Raw genomic sequence first — 18,652 nt, 5'->3', positions numbered from 1 at the left:
TTAAAGATAGAGCGGCTCTTGCTGGCTTTTCCGGGAGGTGGGAGAAGGGACTGATGGGTTGCCCTCCATCCCTTCTCCCACCTCCCGGAAAAGCCAGAGCAAGCTGCGCAGCTATCTCTGAGGCTGTTGTGCTGCCTTCCCAGCGAAGAAGGATGAGGGACGGAAGCGGCTCCATAAGGGCTCACTTCTGTCCCTCCTCCTGCTTCACTGGGACGGCAGCACAACAAGAGGCGCTGCACAGCTCTCCCTCTTGCTGTGCTGGCTTCAGTGATAGCTGCATAGCCTGCATTCGCTCCATAAGACGCACACACTTCGCCCCTTACTTTTTAGGAGGAAAAAAGTACGTCTTATGGAGCGAAAAATACGGTACCTATTGTGATGTTGCAGACTCTGCCAAATTAAATTCACAAGCGCAAAGGCACTGCTACCTACAAACACGTGGTCCCAATTCTAAGGCCCCCACCCAACCCTTAGCATAGTGGGGTCCCTGCTTTCACCTCCTAGCGCTCCCGTTGGCCGTTGTCACACAACAAACCTTTTGTTTTGCCCACCCAGCAGCAAATGATGAGTGCCTGCAGCACTCCTACCACCAGCTGCTTCAAACCACAACTTGCAGCCACAGCTGCTGAGCTGCGCATGAGCACTGGTCTGTTGCAGCTGAGGAGCAGGAGGAGGAAGCAGCCACTTGGGCAGCTGCACATAGTCCTCCCCGCTCTGCTTATTGCTGCTGTGTCTTCATCGTGCCTGTCTGCAACTCTTCACATGCAGAGAACATCACAAAGCCACAGGGAGGCGAGCCAGCTCCCCATAGGAGTTAACTTGAGAGAAATAAGAGCATAAAAGAGCCTGCTGGATCAGGCCAATGGCCCATCTAGACCAACATCTTGTTCTCGCAGTGGTCAACCAGATGCCCGTAGGAATCTCCCCCACTGTGGTTTCCAGCAACTGGTATTCAGAAACATTACTGGTTCTGGCCATGGGGGGGGGGGGGTAAGAGAATAGTCATCATGGCTAACAGCCATTGCCAGCCTTACCCTCCCTGAATTTGTCCAGTCGTCTTTTAAAACCATCCAAGTTGGGAGCCATCATAGCCTCCTAATGAGACCGGGTACCATTGTTTAACTGTGTGCTGCCCGAAGAGTTGGTTGCACTTCTGCAGCTCCTGCTCAATCTCTCCAGCATCAGCAACAAACCCTGTTTATCAAGGTCGGAAAACTGTGCCTGTTTTGCTGTAAGTGTGACAGGAGTGTAATGTATCAGTCAAATCCTGGAGAGGGCAGCAGGGGTGCCTGCTTTCCTGGATTTGTGGGTGTGCATTGCGCTCTCTAGAGGGACGTGGGTGGCACTGTGGGTTAAACCACAGAGCCTAGGACTTGCCGATCAGAAGGTCGGTGGTTCGAATCCCCGCGACGGGGTGAGCTCCCGTTGCTCGGTCCCTGCTCCTGCCAAGCTAGCAGTTCGAAAGCACGTCAAAGTGCAAGTAGATAAATAGGTACCGCTCCAGGGGGAAGGTGAACAGTGTTTCCGTGCGCTGCTCTGGTTCACCAGAAGCTGCTTAGTCATGCTGGCCACATGACCCGGAAGCTGTACGCCGGCTCCCTCGGCCAATAAAGCGAGATGAGCGCCGCAACCCCAGAGTCGGTCACGACTGGACCTAATGGTCAGGGGTCCCTTTACCTTTACCTATTGCTCTCTAGTCTACTGAATGCCCCATTACATTTTTATCTTGGGTCTCCTAGTCTGGAACTTTAAGCACTACACCATGTGCTAAATAGTGTGGGTAGGAGGCAGCCCCCCTTTTTGCTTGCAATATACTGAATAGGTGGTGGTGGTGGTGGCATATTCTGCAGATATTTCCTTAATGACAAAAGTGGGGCCATTCCCCAAATGAAGCTGCAAAAATGAAACCAAGCCAGATCTTGTGATGAGGATACTCAAAATTCATACTGCATACTTCACAATTATAAAGTAATAACATTACACTTAAAGAGGGGGAATGTAAGCCTGGGTCCTAAAATTATGTAGATGCACTGCTGCTCAAAAGCTTGCAGGTATCTTAATAACCTCAGACTAGTCTTCCTTTGACTACAACAATGTATTTCAATTTTTATTTTTATTTTCAGGTAATTTCACATTGACTTCTCTGCACAGCCCTCACAGAACTTGTGTGCATTGCAGCGGATTATGGGGAGTGATTTATTGCTTATAAAAGGTGCACTGTTCAGGCCTGAGCAGTCTGAACTGAATCACATGCTTCCCCTCCCCTGCAGCTGTGCATTGCATGGGACAATCAATGGTAGAGAGGGGACATGCCAAGACTGACCACCTCATTGACAAATCCCTTGATAAACTTCTAAGGAATCCCGGTAGATGAAATTACTGGTCTAGAACAGGCATAGGCAAACTCGGCCCTCCAGATGTTTTGGGACTACAACTCCCATCATCCCTGACCACTGGTCCTGTTAACTAGGGATGATGGGAGCTGTAGTCCCAAAACATCTGGAGGGCCTAGTTTGCCTATGCCTGGTCTAGAACAATAGGTGAGCACTCATACGAAGATTAAATGGATGCCTTACCATCTACTGGAGTTAGAGGGGCCTTCGTATCGCTCTGGACAGAACCAGGCACCAGTCCAGATCCAGGCCTCCTTATGAATGGTGGCCTCATCTCAATATCTCCTGGTTTCTCTTTCAACATTGTCCCATCAAGATGGTCAGCCTGAGGAAGCTTGAGCCGACTGGTATAGGGAGGAGACACTTTAGTCCTGCTAACAGGAGCACTTCCGTCAAGATTTTTTGCCGCAACTTTCTGAGAGATATATGCATTTAATGCCGCCAACAGAGCCTTTCTGTCAAATCCGTCATCTGGCTTTAGTGGGAATTTATCTCTCTGTGGTTGGCTGAAGGTTCTCACTGGGATGTTCTCGGTATATTTTGAATGGGCTGCTGGTGAATGGGTTAAAGCAGGAGCTTTTCCTTTGGAGTTCTGCACCATGTAGTTGATGATGGTGTCAGGTGGGACGTTATCAACCTAGAAGGAAAAGGAAAGTTGTATTAGAATCGGTCTTATGCTAACCCCTTCTAATTAGCCAACATGGGAACTCCATAAGAATACATAATGGTGTGTTTCCTACTTTAACTTCATGTTTAAGAAAGGGAGGGAGGTAGCCCACATTCCCTATGCACACCAGGGCTGGATTCTGAATCATATATCAATTATGATGCACATTTACCTAGGTCTGTTTATTTTGTGCTGGCGCAAAGGGACACTTTGTTTATCTGTTTCTCCCTTATATAAGTTGCTATGATAGCATGGAAACCCTAGCATTGGAGGACCAATAATTTATCAACCCTTGCTTTGGTTTCTGAGATATAAAGGGCATCTTCTGTATACCTCAAAATGGATATTTCTATTCACAAGAGCAGGACACTTGCCTTTAAAATATAATGAAACATGATTCTTAGATCTTTTATACAGAGAGAGGCTGTGCGCAAACGCATGTTTACATGGTATGCCTTAAACTCCCACTGCTAGATTGGGAAGCTGATGATTATTTGTTCCATTTATTTAACCAAAAACTACTTGGTTGTAATAAAACCCTTAAGCAGTTTACAAGCAATATTAAAATTATCATTTAAAACAGTTCAAAACAATTAAATATTTAAAAATAATTTTTATTAACAATAACAAAGATAATATCTCATCAATGCCCACATGTCCTGATAAGCTTGCCTAAACAAAAATGATTTAAACAGGTGCCAAGAAGAGAGACTCCTTGATGTAAATAGATAGGGAGTTCCAAAAATACAGGTGCTGATGCTCTAAAAGATCCATTTCTCACAACTGCGGGGTATTATCCAGCACCTGTAGCAGTACCAGTTCTGCAGATCAGAGCACTCAAGTGGGCAAACACGGGATAGGGAGATCCAACAAGTACACACAACATTTAGTTGGCCAGTCGAAGCTCTTTCTGGGGTGTGGACGCTGTCACATGCTGCCAGGGACTGGACAGAGGAGGAATGGTGGCGACCGCCTCCTCCCCAGCCTGAACCTTGCAGAGAAGAGGAAGACAGTATAGATTTACAACAGTGGTTTGCGGGAGGTCACAGCTCAGAGGCAGATGAGGGGCAAAGTTGGGAGATAATAGGAGACACGTCATCACTAGAAAGCATTCCTGACCCCCCTTCCCCTAGATCCTGATGAGCATTGGAAGTAGGAGAGCAAAGAGCTCGAAGACAAATGGCCCTAAGCAGCCACCATAAGGTGGGTGGGGCTGTTGACAACTGAGGAGAGAAGGGGGTGTGCCTGGAGATTACTCAGAGCAACGCCATTACTCCAAGAGGCTTCAATAAAAGATATTGGTAAGAACTTGTCTATTCCTGGCAGTCTACATGCTGGCAGCTTCTAGGAGACTTCACCCCCAGAGGTGCACTCCATTGTCTCTTGAGACAGATGGATGCCAAGGACAAGACAACTTGAGTTACAATCTACATCCACCTTGCAATTTGAGAAATGCTGAATTTTGATGAATTCCCCCCACCCCCCAAACACCCCAGCTTCAATTTAATAAGCCTTATGGAGACATCTGCGCCCCCTTCCCTGCCCACTGGTATGGAGAGACAGCAGGTGACTTGGAAACACACCCGATATTGATGTGTTTGATCAGACCTACAATGACGTGCAAATGCAATTTGAAACACAGTGGGCGGAAATGACCTTGCTGCATTTTAAGACGATAATGTGTACACAGTCACACTTGCAGAGGAATCGAGCGCCCGTGGGATGCAACGAAAGTGAACAGAAGGTCCTCATCTCAGTTATGCAGTGCAATGCTTCATGATGAAATCGAAAAGCACCCATACCGACTCGGAATCCTAATATCAGGGACATTTGTCCCCCTGCACCAGTGCTAGCAACCTTATGCCAAAGAATATTTCTATGCCTTATTATACTGAGCAAGTTGCTGGGGAATTGGCATTCATGCAAAGCATCCTTTGAGCTATTATTATGATAATGATAAACCATAAATGGCTTAAGATAATAACCTATTCTTCTCAAGCCCTTTAAGATTCATAACTCCTTCATCTGTATCCACAATTGTTGTTCAACAATTGGATGTTACTGTACGTCCGTAAAATAAGGGAGAAATAAACTGAATTGCAAGGTGCTACTTATGCTGTACATTGAATTTGAGCAAAGTGATGTGGAAATCGCAAAGACAAAGAGGCATTCATATGTTGCTGTTTTTTTTTACAAATGCAAAATAGTTCTTGAAGTCTAAAGAACAGAGGTCGCCCAAGGAGCAACACGGAGAGTTGCACATACACAACTGAAGCTCCCCCCCCGCCAAGCCCATGAAACTCCATGCTCCCCCACCTAGGCTCCTGAAAGTCAGGGACCCTCTATAATGCCTGGTTGTGGGAAAAGGAAAATCATTGTCCTCTCTACCTGTAAGCAGTCTTTGGACGTCAACACTGTACTCTGAAAGCACCACCAAATTCTAACAGCCAACAAAAGTAATGAAGACCCTTTCCTTTATACAAACCTTACGAGACAGTTTGCAAAAAGTTTGACCTGGATAATCAAAGGTGGCTTTTTTAAAAAAACACACACAGCTACTCAAAAAGTGCCTGAACACTCAAATATTGAAGAGGATTTGCGATTTCCCTGAGTCTCCTGTAAACAAACAAGCCCATCAAGAAGAAGAACACAGACACTTCAAGCAGCCTTATACAAATTGGGTACAAGTGTCAATCGCAGGCTAAGCTGGTATCAGGAGAGGACCAGCAGTCTCTCAGCAGCTTGACAGGTCACAACACTGGCAGACTGGGATGCTCTTTGAAAATTCCTAATTAAAAATATGGCATCAACAGCAAGTAAGCCTATTTTGAAAGCACCCTCATTTCTGACAACAAATGTAAAGTCAAAGAGAGAGAAAAAGACTAGAGCCACATACAGCCTGAAGTTCCAGTATTAACGTTAAAACCATCTTTGACCGTGATTCACTATGGATGTAGACCTGCATTGCCCTGTTCTTTGGCATCTTTGTGGTGAATTGTCTCTGTACTTTCCATTGGAAAACAAGAAAGGAAAGTTAATTCTATGTTATACTGGAAGTGTCGGGATGGATTGCACTGGATTGTATCCCTTGACGAAAGTTCGCCAGGTTTGATTTTAGTAAAGAACTTTAGACCAGGAGATAAAATCCAACACAGTCCTTCTTGGTACTTCTCACCCTTGTTTCATAGCAAGTTTCTACAATCTTCAGGCGGGGGAGAAATTCCTAGAGATAAATGGAACGCAATAGGTCAGGATATGTATGCACAACAGAAAGGTACAAACTGAAAATTTCACCCAGTTAAGACTTAGCACAGGTAAATAATGTAGCAGCAGAATTATGTGATCTTAGAAAAGAGCAATCCCAAGTCACACAACTACTATATTAAATAGCACCAGGGTAATTTATTCTATTTTCTGTGAAGAGGAGGATGAGGGAGACCCACTGCATAGAACTTAGCTCTTCCTGATGTATGTTTTTAATCAAAGAATTAAGATCGTTTGTGTTACCGCCATTTTATCTGATCTTTTTATTCTCGCCGAGTACCTCTGGACACTACTAACCTGCCTCATTTAAAAGTAAAATGAGTTTCACAAGGTAATCCCACAGCAGAATATCTTATTTATTTATTTTTGTAAATCTAATTGCTATTAATGACAGGGATTTGTAAATTCACTTTGCTGGCAAAATTAGCTGTATGGCACAGGAAATATCTAGCAAGGGATAAGAGGGCAAAGAAAGAGAGAGCTTGAGGGGGCAGGCTGGGAAAAGCAACAACATGAACATGCATCAAATGAGGTTTGATATTTGAGCCAGAGAGTAATTACATCTGACAACAGTTGGAAAAATGCGGAATATGCTTTATCACATTGGAACTACTCCATATGTGACTTGTGGCTGCAAGCTATACTTGCATGTTAAACAGTCATGACTTTGCTCAAATACAATTGATTTCAATGGGAACTAAGTGTGCCTAAATGGGTAGCTACCCTGGGGCTGCTTAGTGAGGTGGAGCCACCATCTAATCCAAATATCTTCTGGCTCTTGCCACTAAGGAGGTAAGATGGGAGCGCAATTCCTCCTCCTCCTACTCCTCCTCCTCCTCCTCCTCCTCCCTCCTATACCAGCTCCAGGCTGGCACAGCAGAAGGGCCTGAACAAGCCCCCTCAACAACAAATGGCCCAGCTTAGGATCCAGGAGATCCTTGGCTCTCCTTGCTCTGCCCCTGAAAAATCCCATTTTGGAACCCTGTGCTTGCTACAGTGGGAATGCCACAGTCAATAGCTCCATAGCAGCTTCTGCAACAGTGGAACCACCTGCTGGTGAAAGGACCCCTCTGCCATATGCCATCGCCCGCTCCTTGAGCAATTAGGGAGTTAAGATTGCTCCAGACCAGGCATGGGCAAACTCGGCCCTCCAGATGTTTTGGGACTACAACTCCCATCATCCCTAGCTAACAGGACCAGCGGTCAGGGATGATGGGAATCGTAGTCCCAAAACATCTGGAGGGCCGAGTTTGCTCATGCCTGCTCCAGACCATTGGTTCTTCTTAAAATAATGGCAAGCTTTGCTAGTGCATGACACATCAGCCGTTCTGAAACTAAGTCGATCTGGATGGGGTCAATGCCAAACGGTAGGCTGTCCAAGAATCCCATGCATGTCGCCTTGAGTTCCATGATGGAATAAAAAGTGATGTGTGAATATAAAATAAAAGATGCATTGCTCAGGCGAAGGAACTACAGTTTTATCAGATTTTGTCACGGTCGTAAGATTTTTTAAAACTATTTGTTAACTTTGAGTCATCCCTGTCTTTGCAGAGGATGAGCTTTAAAAAATTTTATTCTAAAGAACAGTTCACTTGGCCCGTCGTGGATGGTGCAGGTGACCTAGATAATACAGGATGAACAATAAAAAAGAAAATAAATTACTTTGAAACATGTACATTAACTTAAAGTCAGGTTGACTATGACACACTGCTCAGTACGATTTACTTAAGTAACTGACCCTTCAGAAAGAAATGTCACAGAAGTGCACATTATTTTATCCTTTGAAGACTCTTAAAATATTAGTCTAGCCACATCTAAGTGAGGAAAAATAGTTTTTCAGCAGCCGTCAAACAAAATTATGGTGCACTAGATAAAAACTGTTATTAACAATAGCTGAACTATTTGAAGGCTCCACAGACCACTCAAGATAACACAATCCCACCAAAAGTAACAATGATTACAAGGAAAAGAATTCCTTGACATCGGAGGCTTCTCAGTGAAGGGGCATGCAGGCTCCAAGTCCAGCATTCTCTGAGAATCCTTGGACAAGATGACATGAAAATCTGCTAGACATACCTTTACTTCAGGTTAAGAACTGGACATGAGAGAATATCAATTGCATTCCTGCATGTATCTTTATTTTACTGAACAGCTGCCACGATGGCAAGAACTATACCTCGTACAGTTCATGACATGTTCTCCACATCCATAGATACACAGGGAAAAAATCCTGATTGCGTGAACTGGCCTAAACTAAATTTTAATTAAGATGATCTTCTATTCTCTCTAATTATTTCATGCAAGCTTCGGGGAACGCTGTAACATTAAACAACCAGCAGTCATATTGAGCGATGGCAAGAGGGAGATCATTAATATATCATGAAACCACCAGTGGCTTGGCAGAGAAGATGGATCGTCGTAGTTAAGGATCTTACGTAACCTTTTCCTGTCTGAGATACGCTGAAGCTTTGAAATAGTTTCAAAATCTACTTCAGAGGAAACCTGCATGAGGAAGGTTGTTAATTAAAACCCTCTAGTTAAAAGTGCCACGCTGCATATAGATGATCAAGCAAAAAAATTGGTCCAAAGACTCTCTTTAGATCAAAACTGGTAATAGTTTTGCCTCTGAAGACTGACTGTGCAGTTGCCACTTGAATGGACAGACTGGAGGCTGAATAAACAGCCACTCTGCTGTAAAGTGCATCTTCTGCAAACTGCCTGTTCTATCATGTGTGTTATGGGAAGGAAACCTGGACAAATAAAAGCAGCTGGCTTTCTATGGAGTTTAGTATCTCAAGCTTCATTCTCGACTGGAAAGCCAAAATGCCCCCAAAATCTTCCCCTGCTACTTTTATAACATCCTAGAATCTCTGTAGCAGAACTTAGACAGCATCTTAAAAAGCAGAGACATCACCTTGCCAACAAAGGTCCGTATAGTTAAAGCTATGGTTTCCCCAGTAGTGATGTATGGAAGTGAAAGCTGGACCATAAAGAAGGCTGATCGCCGAAGAATTGATGCTTTTAAATTACGGTGCTGGAGGAGACTCTTGAGAGTCCCATGGACTGCAAGAAGATCAAACCTATCCATTCTTAAGGAAATTAGCCCTGAGTGCTCACTGGAAGGACAGATCCTGAAGCTGAGGCTCCAATACTTTGGCCACCTCATGAGAAGAGAAGACTCCCTGGAAAAGACCCTGATGTTGGGAAAGATGGAGGGCACAAGGAGAAGGGGACAACAGAGGACGAGATGGTTGGACAGTGTTCTCGAAGCTACCAGCATGAATTTGACCAAACTGCGGGAGGCAGTGGAAGACAGGAGTGCCTGGCGTGCTCTGGTCCATGGGGTCACAAAGAGTCGGACACGACTAAACGACTAAACAACAAGAATCTCTGCACCACTCAAGCTTCTCTGAATATCAAGGGCCATAAGTTACGCACCGAACTCTTACTCATTGCTGGCTCCTTCCTGGCCATACTTTTTTTTTTTTTTTTTTACTGCAAAATATATTCGCTAAGTGAAATGTGCACAGCTCATGCTGGTTACCAAACTCTAGAGAGACATTTTATATAGGACTTACATAATCACTAGAGCAACATTTCTCAATCGGGGGCAGGGAGGGGTGTATGCAGTTCTCGGGTCTGTGTGTGTCAGTTTCCAAAAAATATGCACAATATAAAAGAATATTAAAATATAAAAGTATGATGTGTTACGTTGGGAACGTATATGATCTTCGTGTCATCACAGGTGCACAGAAGTTCAGCATTATAATATGAGTGGCATCGCGTACCATATGCGCAGCAGTTCATCAAACACAGTGCAGTTAATCAATTGCTTATTTATTTGGGCTGTTCGTTTCCAGTAATTCTGAGAACTTCAAACATCACATGTTACTGCTATTACATATCCAATAGTGCTCAGTTTAAGGCAGGGGATTTTTAGTGTGCAATTGGATGCAAAATGTTCATTTGGGGGAACGACACTGGGCATTTGGTGGGGGGAAACTGGAAGAAAACTGGACACTAGGGGTTTGTCTTTATTAACCACTTAAATGACAATGTCAGGCACTACGTAAGCAAATTAGATGAACTCAGCTGCCATTACGAAACTGCCCAAACAACATTAAAACACCTTGTTCTTTTTGGCCAGAACCTCCTTCATCTTTGGGCAAGTAACACTTGGTTACGTCCTCCTAAACACCTTTAAAATACTCCTGGTTTTGCTCCTTAGGTCTCTCTCACTATTCAGCCGCAACCATTGCCTAGACAAAAGAACTGGTTTGGCAAGCTTGCTCTCATACTTTCTACCACAACAGATATAGGAACCCAAAAACTGGAAGGGGCTCAGGGCATCATGGAAACTGACCTTCCCCAAAACCCACAACATGAATGCTCATTGCTCACTGTAGCATCAACCACTGAAATGTAGGTGTGAACAAACCACCACAGGTTAAACGCTATAGATGATGAAAAGAAAAGAAAAAAGTATACGCTAGTCAATTTTTATTTTTATTTTACTTATCTGCAAGGTTATGAAAAATGGCACCCTACTGCCATCAAAATTCCTTTCAGTAGAAAGTTGAAAAAGAACTTTTTGTCCAGCCATACCTATTAAGCAGCTAATCAATGTCAGAGGGTGGGTTATGTTCAGTTCTTTTTCTGGGGAGGAAAGGGGAAGCTGCATAATTGCAAATTTCAGCCATTTATCACCTCTCAAGACCCTACTACTAATTTAGCCAGGTGGTATCCTGTAAAAATGTAAAGTAAGCCATTACAGTTGAACACCATCTAGAGAACTGCTGTTTGTTAATTAGGTGGCACTTTTGATCAGTGCCCTAAGCTAATACTTACCATACTTAGGCTTGCCATAGCACTTTGTCTCCGAAACACTTAACAAAATGTTATCACCGCTCCTCTACATACAGGGTAGCTGCTAAACAGTTATACACCAGAGGTGTCGAAGTTAGGTCAGGTAAGTAGGTCAGGGTCTTCTGATAGATGCCTGGGTGATTTGCAATAGATCAACAAAAGTTTCTGGCTGCTAATTGTTTAGCAACAACATGGTGACTTTTCCTACCTAAGGCTGCTGAAATGAAGAAATCTAAAAGGGATGGACTTTTATGTGAAATGATTGTGAGCTCAGTTCAGTTCTGGTCTAGAAAACAAATTTCCAGACTCAGAATGTGCTCAGAGGCACCCTGTGTCAGGAACGTGGCCCCCCCAGAGTGCAGGGTAAGAGTCAGACTCAAAAACTGAGCTAAGTGAACGAGGGACTGACTCTGCAGATGATAGCTAGCTGACAGAGTCAAGAAAGGGCAGCTCGACCCCCTTCCCGGGGAAGACTCTGTTAGCTCTCAAGAAGAGGAAGAGTTGGAAGGCAGTCAGAGCATTGCTAGGCAATCAGCAGATAAGCAGAGGTCTGAGACTGTGTCAAGTGGAAGTGGTGAGGGCGGAGGCCAGCCTCTCAGTCCCCGTTCTAAGAGACTGAATAAGATCAGAGGGCAATGGAAGGGCAAGAGGGGAAAGGCGGGAGTTTAGCGTCCTTCCTACTGTGGGAGGGGCGAAGATTCAGACTGACCAACTATCGTCAATGCGAGCAGGCGAGAAGCCGTGCTCTGAATGCGTTTTTCTATAAACGAATGTACATAAAACTGCCAGAGAGTCCTTACTTCTTATCAGGGCTTGCTTGCCTGCCAGAGATCATTACAGCCTGTTCTTTAATTATAACCAGCAGTGGTCAGTCTGGTGGAGCAGAGCAATCACAGAAGGAGAATCAGTGCCACTGTTTTGCATTAACATTCTAGCCATTGGCCATAAAACTAATGACTGCTGTGAGATTGCATAACCCCCAGGCCAGCCTCCCAGGAAGAATATCACAAAAATGGCAAAATCTAGCAGCAAAGAAAAAGAAAAAGAAATGTTTGAAGGAAGAACAGGAGGAAACAACAACAACAACCACCTTACCTTAAGAGAGGCTTTGTTGCCCCTTATCTTTGAATATAAATTTGGAATTGCAGACTGGGAGAGAATGTCCAAATAGGCAAGGTATTGCTGAGGAGACTTGGCAAAGTTCACATCCTTTTCCAGACCTAAATTCCTGTTGCTATCAGCTTTCTGCTTTGTGGACCTGCAAGTTGAAATAAAGTTAAACAACATTACTCACATTATAAAATGTGCAGTGGACTCAGAAATTAACCAACACCTTTGAATATTAAGTATATAGTCCCCAGCAGCATATAACTAATACTTCTGAGAGGTGAAATACACTAGAATATTTTGAAATATCAATGTTTCAGTAAAAAGACACAAACTCAATAAGATACATTCAGAAATGGTTAATAAGAATGGGTTGCTGACAGAAAGCTCTTTGATCCAACAGAGATTTCCATGAACTGAAAGGAGAGTGTGATTTTCACAGATTCCTTTTTACTCCTCCAATCTGTTGCACCTCCCTCCATGCTGTTACAAGGGGTTCCCAACCCCCTTGAACAGATCTGGGAGGGGCACAGGGGCAGCCGAAGGAAAGTAGAATCAGCAAAAACTCCCTCTCTGCTTGTTTGCTAGCAGAAGCTTCCACTGGATCAAAGGGCTGTGCAAGAACAAAACAAGCCCATTGTTTTTATTTTTACTTAGTATTGGTATGGATGCCTGAGATCGAGGGATGGTTAACACTGTCCTTCAAAAATTAAAAACGAAGTCCCTCAACTATCTGGAGCCTTCCAAAATTCCTGGTGGGAATTTGGCCTGGCTGCCAAATTCTGCACCAGTTGAAGTTTCCAGACCATCTTCAGAGGCAACCCCACATATAATGCATTGCAGTAATCTAACCTAGAGGTTACCAGATCATAGATGACAGATAAAGTGGAAAATGTGTACATTTATCCTGATCAAGTGTCACTTCCATTCAATCTTCTGTTGATCCCAATATGATTACATCTCTTTTGCCCCGTGATTGACAGGTTTCCCTTAATCAGCAACTAACTGAACAAGAGGGTCTTGACTTTCCAGAAAGAATTAAGAACAGGTTGAGCTAGAAGTGTTTCCATCACTTTTAATAGTAAGGCTTTGGGCCAAGTATAGGTTCTCTTTGGTCATAATAACCATTAACTTACCTTGTACAATGAAGGGAATAGGGGAGGGGAATAAAAGGTCTTGCCTGTTTATAGATGCTGCCAAATAAAATCATATTTTGAAGGAATGTGCCATTCATGTGACTGTGATGTCATAAGTTTAATAAATAACCCTGAATTGGAGGTGAAATCAAAAGGAACAACATCACAGGCACCTGACTATTACATGTCAGTTTCTCTGAGACAGCAATGAACATACTGTATTTTTCCGTGTATAAGACTGTATTTTTTCCTAAATTTTTGAAGTTTAAAATAAGAGGTCGTCTTATACATGGATAGTGCATAACGCATTTCCTTAATTTTGGGTTAAAAAAAATAGGGGTCATCCTATACATGGGGGTGTCTTATTGACGCAAAAATACGGTAAATTTCTTGAACCAGTTGCTTACGTATAGCATGAAGCTTCTTTCCAGACCTGAGCAATCACTAATGGAGCAGCTACTAGATCTACAATTAACTGTTTACATATAAGATCTGCCCTACTTTTATCAATAGCAGACAAAATACATAGTGAAGGATCCAGGATCACATTTTCACCTGTAAGTGTACAGATTTCTGTATTCACTTGTTTCCAAAATTCATGAACTTTGGTGCAACTCCACCACATGTGCCAATAAGATCTCTGCTTCCCACTGCCCCGCCAGTACAAGGGAGATCCTGAACTTGTAATGTGAGCCAAACATACCAGTTTTTTAAATAAATAAATAAATAAGATTTTCATCTCCCATAATCGAGAACATAAAACATTATGATACATAAAATGCCTGGGTATTTACCTCTGTGCATCAGGCTCTTCTGATGAGAATGCCTCAGGGTGCCAATCATGAATCTTATGGAGATATGAGACTTCACGGGCAATAACGTGCTGTGTATAATCATCTTGCCAGGTAAAACCTGGAAAACAGTTGTGCAAAATACAGTTTTAGAAACTCAGTACTTTGACAGAGCAAAAACAAAACAGAACGGGACATCTCAATCTTGTGTTACGAAAGCAATTATAATGAACAGAAATTTCAACTTCTGCAAGATTTTTAACAAACTTTCTACTTGTTACAGCTGCAGATTTCCTTCCCCTGCAAAAATCACTGTGGTAATCAGACCTTTCTCGTGAAATACTGAAGCCTTTTAAAATGCTTTCTTCTAAGAAGGCGGTGGGTGTTGCGATGAGATTTAAAAGGGAGATTAGTCTTAGAATTTTAGTGTTTCTTAGTCACTATGGACCTATAAACCAGCTTTACTGTATAAACAGTATTTACTGCTTTGTTACAAAGAAGAGGTGTTTGACAATAAGTGAGTCAAAAATACAAGTCATGCCAAGTTTCAAAACTAAATTGTAGCATATAATGGAAAGTGGCTTTTCAAGGAGGACTACTATCTCACCAATCTCACAATATATTTTCCATAAACCTTTTCTGTGACCTGCTCAGGAAAAGGTAGGCACACCCAGGTATGAATAACACTGATCTAGTGCTAACTATTCTAATGGACAGTGGAATATTATATATGAAGACCAATTCATATTTTATTTACACTCAACTGTTGCAACAGAGACCTTTAAACAAGGGCAAGGTGTCACTGTAAAAGCAAATTCCATGCAATTATGTATTAATTACATGCACTACTGATCACACAATAATTATACAACTCCAAGAATAATTGTTAGATTTGTAAATGTTATGATTAACACTTTTAATTTATGTAGGCTTACCACCTGGAGTTATATGTAATTATTCAGTATCTGAGCCCGGTTCTGGCTGGGGAGGGCGGGGTATAAATAAATTATTATTATTATTATTATTATTATTATTATTATTATTATTAAACAATGTATCGCTTCCTGGTAATTATTGACATTCAGCTTCCCCAACCTAAGTCCATTTACTGAAATACTATCCACTAATACAGATATTGTTGAGTTGAGAACACATCTATGATAACAATTATTACTGTATTAAAACTGCCACCAATCACGATTAATTGAACTTCAGGTGCATCTCAAATCACTTGGAAATGCATCCTATTCATTGGAACATATTTCCATTTGATCAAAAGACAAAAGATGTTTATAAGTTAAAATAAGTTAAAAAAATGAATTAAATATAAAAAGGTTAAAAATTGGGGATAGGAACTTGTTGAACAAACAATTTGAATTGGAATACAAGAAGGGGAGGTGTGGGGAAGTCTGGGAAATATAGTAATGAAAATATGGAATTGTAAATTTCATGTGTTTTTAAATCTTTCTTTTTTTGCATTTTTTGTTCTTTTTGATTTTTTTGTATTGAATTTGAAAAATCTTAATAAATACTTTATATATAAAAAAAGACAATTCTACATGTGCTAGACCAGGGGTCATCAATCTTTTTCAGCCGTGAGCCGGTCCACCGCCCTCAGACCACGTGGTGGGCTGTACTATATTGGGGGGGGGGGATGAACGAATTCCTGTGCCCCACAAATAACCCAGAGATGCATTTCAAATAAAAGCACACATTCTACTCATGTAAAAACACCAGGCAGGCCCCACAAATAACACAGAGATGCATTGTAAATAAAAGGGCATATTCTACTCATGTCAAAACACGCTGATTCCCGGACCATCCGATGGCCGGAGTGAGAAGGCAATTGGGCCGCATCCGGCCCACGGGCCTTAGGTTGCCTACCCCTGTGCTAGACCATCACTAGACAGTTTCATAGCATAAGGAGCATGTGCAGAATTCAGGCAATACACAAGCATTAAAATCAATGGAGGTCTATTTTAGGGGCATGAGTTTGTTCTAAAACCATACTGAATGCATCCAAATTCATTCAACATCAAAATTATTATTATTATTATTATTATTATTCCCTGCCCATATGGCTGGGTTTCCCCAGCCACTCTGGGCAGCTTACAGCACATAATTGTAAAACATTAGACATTAAAAATTTCCCGATACAGGGATGCCTTCAGATGTCTTCTAAAAGTCAGATAGTTGTTTATTTCCTTGACATCTGATGTTAGGGCATTCCATGTTCATATTCAAAATGAATATGAAAAATAAATTTTCATTTCCAAATTAGTTTTACATTGGAATCATTGCCTCGGATTTTGGGTCTGTGAGTCTAGGAGTCTTTGTCCAATGGAAAATCTGATATTCTGGAGAAAGGAGGTGGTAGAATTCCTGAGATTTCAATGCCACGAGATGGAAAACACCAAATGTACAAGAAGGAGAAGGGTACCAAAAGACAGGCTGGGTCTCCATTAAAATAAAAAGGAAGAAGAAAAAGAAAGATAAAATGAAAATGAGTACAATTAAAATGAAGGAAAATTAATGTGATTATGTTTTAAAACATAAACTGAAATGAATGTGGTTTTTAAAGAAAGCAAATTGAAAAATTAGACATCCTTAATTTATTTTCTAGAAAATGTGTTTCAGATTAAACTGTTAATCCATAACTCCTTTTAAAATGCTATGTTTGGGGATAAGTCACTGTGAGCATATTGGAATGGCTTTTGGAGCTACAGTATCTTTAACACTGTATCTCCAGGATTAATATTTAATATTTGAAAATGCTATAATATTTTTTCTTCAGGTTTTTTTATCCTGCTCTTCCTTTGAAGAGGTGAGTTTTGTGCATTTTTGTTAATATGTTAACAGTTCTAAGAGGCAGGTTAGGCAGGGAGACAGTGCCTCATCCATAGCTTTCTGTTTAAAACAAAGATCTGGTGCAGACCTTCCTAACAATCCGTCACTATGCCAGACTGGCTGGCCTCTTGCATTAAGCTGCTGACCCAATCCAATGTCAGCATCACCCCTGAGCCAGTGCCACCAACTGGACTCATCCACTCAGCCCCGACTGGGCTAGGCGAGCTGGGTAGCACTTCCAGAGACCACCTTCTGCACAGGAACAGGTCAAAGTGCTGTGGACTCACAGCTTTGAGTTGTGAGCACTGGATTCACTTCCACAAGAAGACAGTCGTCGCACAGCAGAGTACAGCAGAGTATAGCAGAGTATAAATGACTCGGAGAGCGGCTCTGTAGAATAACTACTTTTATTCTATCTATAACTATATACAGAGCTAAATGAGGTCTAAGCATAAAGAATGCTAAACTACACTGAGTATCTGCAGCTGCTCTTAGCAGCAACCTTATCTCTACACACGATCTCTAACACTCAGTCTCTCTCTCTCTGACACACTGACTGACTGACTGACTGACTCTTTGATGTGGTGCTGGAGCAGAATAAGTAGAGAGCAGAACACGCCTCCTTCTCTCTGGAGTATCACCAGACTCATCAGGAGATTCTTGGATATGGGAGGGGTGAAATCTCCTCATCCAAAACATCTACAGGAGTCAAAAATCTACATAAAAGTATTTCAAGAACAGGCTTGGGAAAGCAGCTTTTTAAAAGTGCACATCTGTATTGCAGCTGCCGGTTCAGGAAAAAAATAGAATATATTTTTGCTTCTGCAAGTCTTTCCAGCTGGATGTAAAGCTGTTCATGTCAAAACTTTTGGACTGGTTTAAAAACTATTTTTAGCTGCTTTTATGATAACGTTTGCAATTCGCCTCGTAACATGTGCAAAAGGTGATTCATAAATTAACAAGTGATAATAATTTTAATTGCCACACATCAGGTTATTACTTTCAAAAGGATTACTTTTACACTGATTTATAAACTTGCTTCTAAACGCACTGGTTCTTTATAGCCTACTATTCAACACGTTCCATGGAAAAAGTTTCACTGAAAATATAACTAGTATTGCCTAAAACAATCAGCTGCATCCTTTCACTGTTTCATTTTGGAAAGGGGGGAAAATCTCACCCACATGGTCTGCAATAAAACAGCTCACACAACAGCACTAATACCAAGCTGACAATTGCAATCAAAATTAAGACTGAGCAACAGCAAATGACGCTACTAGGCAATTTCCTGTCCCTTTTGTCTGTGCTGCCACACCTACTGGCTTGCTCCTGGCCCACAACTCAATTATAACAATTTAACACCGATGGCTGAGCAGGATCACAGTCGTTCCGTTGTACACATATTATTTCCATGTCACTAATGTGGAACTGTATGGTGGGACACACAACTACCAATTATCTATCCCTGCTGGAGCTCTGCCTACACTGTACATATTTCCAACTGGGAATTCCCACAGATGGGCAATGCAGAACCACATTCTTCCATTGAGGGATCTAGTTAAGACAATGGAGCCGACAAGT

General features: G+C 42.1%; 1 protein-coding gene across 1 annotated transcript in view; it reads right to left on the bottom strand.

Annotated features, from left to right (window-relative positions):
• The window catches only part of PTPRN2 (protein tyrosine phosphatase receptor type N2), a 601,734-nt gene that overhangs the window by 415,053 nt on the left and 168,029 nt on the right, over window positions 1-18,652 (bottom strand). The window contains exons 4-6 of the mRNA XM_083579333.1: window positions 14,228-14,345; window positions 12,286-12,448; window positions 2,577-3,030 (exon numbers count right to left, since the gene is read on the bottom strand). Coding sequence (XP_083435459.1) covers window positions 2,577-3,030; window positions 12,286-12,448; window positions 14,228-14,345 — 735 coding nt within the window. The remainder of the gene's footprint in view (window positions 1-2,576; window positions 3,031-12,285; window positions 12,449-14,227; window positions 14,346-18,652) is intronic.

Source organism: Podarcis filfolensis (assembly GCF_964270895.1).
Source record: "Podarcis filfolensis genome assembly, chromosome: 12".
Lineage (NCBI taxonomy): Eukaryota > Metazoa > Chordata > Lepidosauria > Squamata > Lacertidae > Podarcis > Podarcis filfolensis.
Note: the sequence above shows the minus strand (reverse complement) of the source record. Positions and strands in the feature narration are given on the sequence as shown.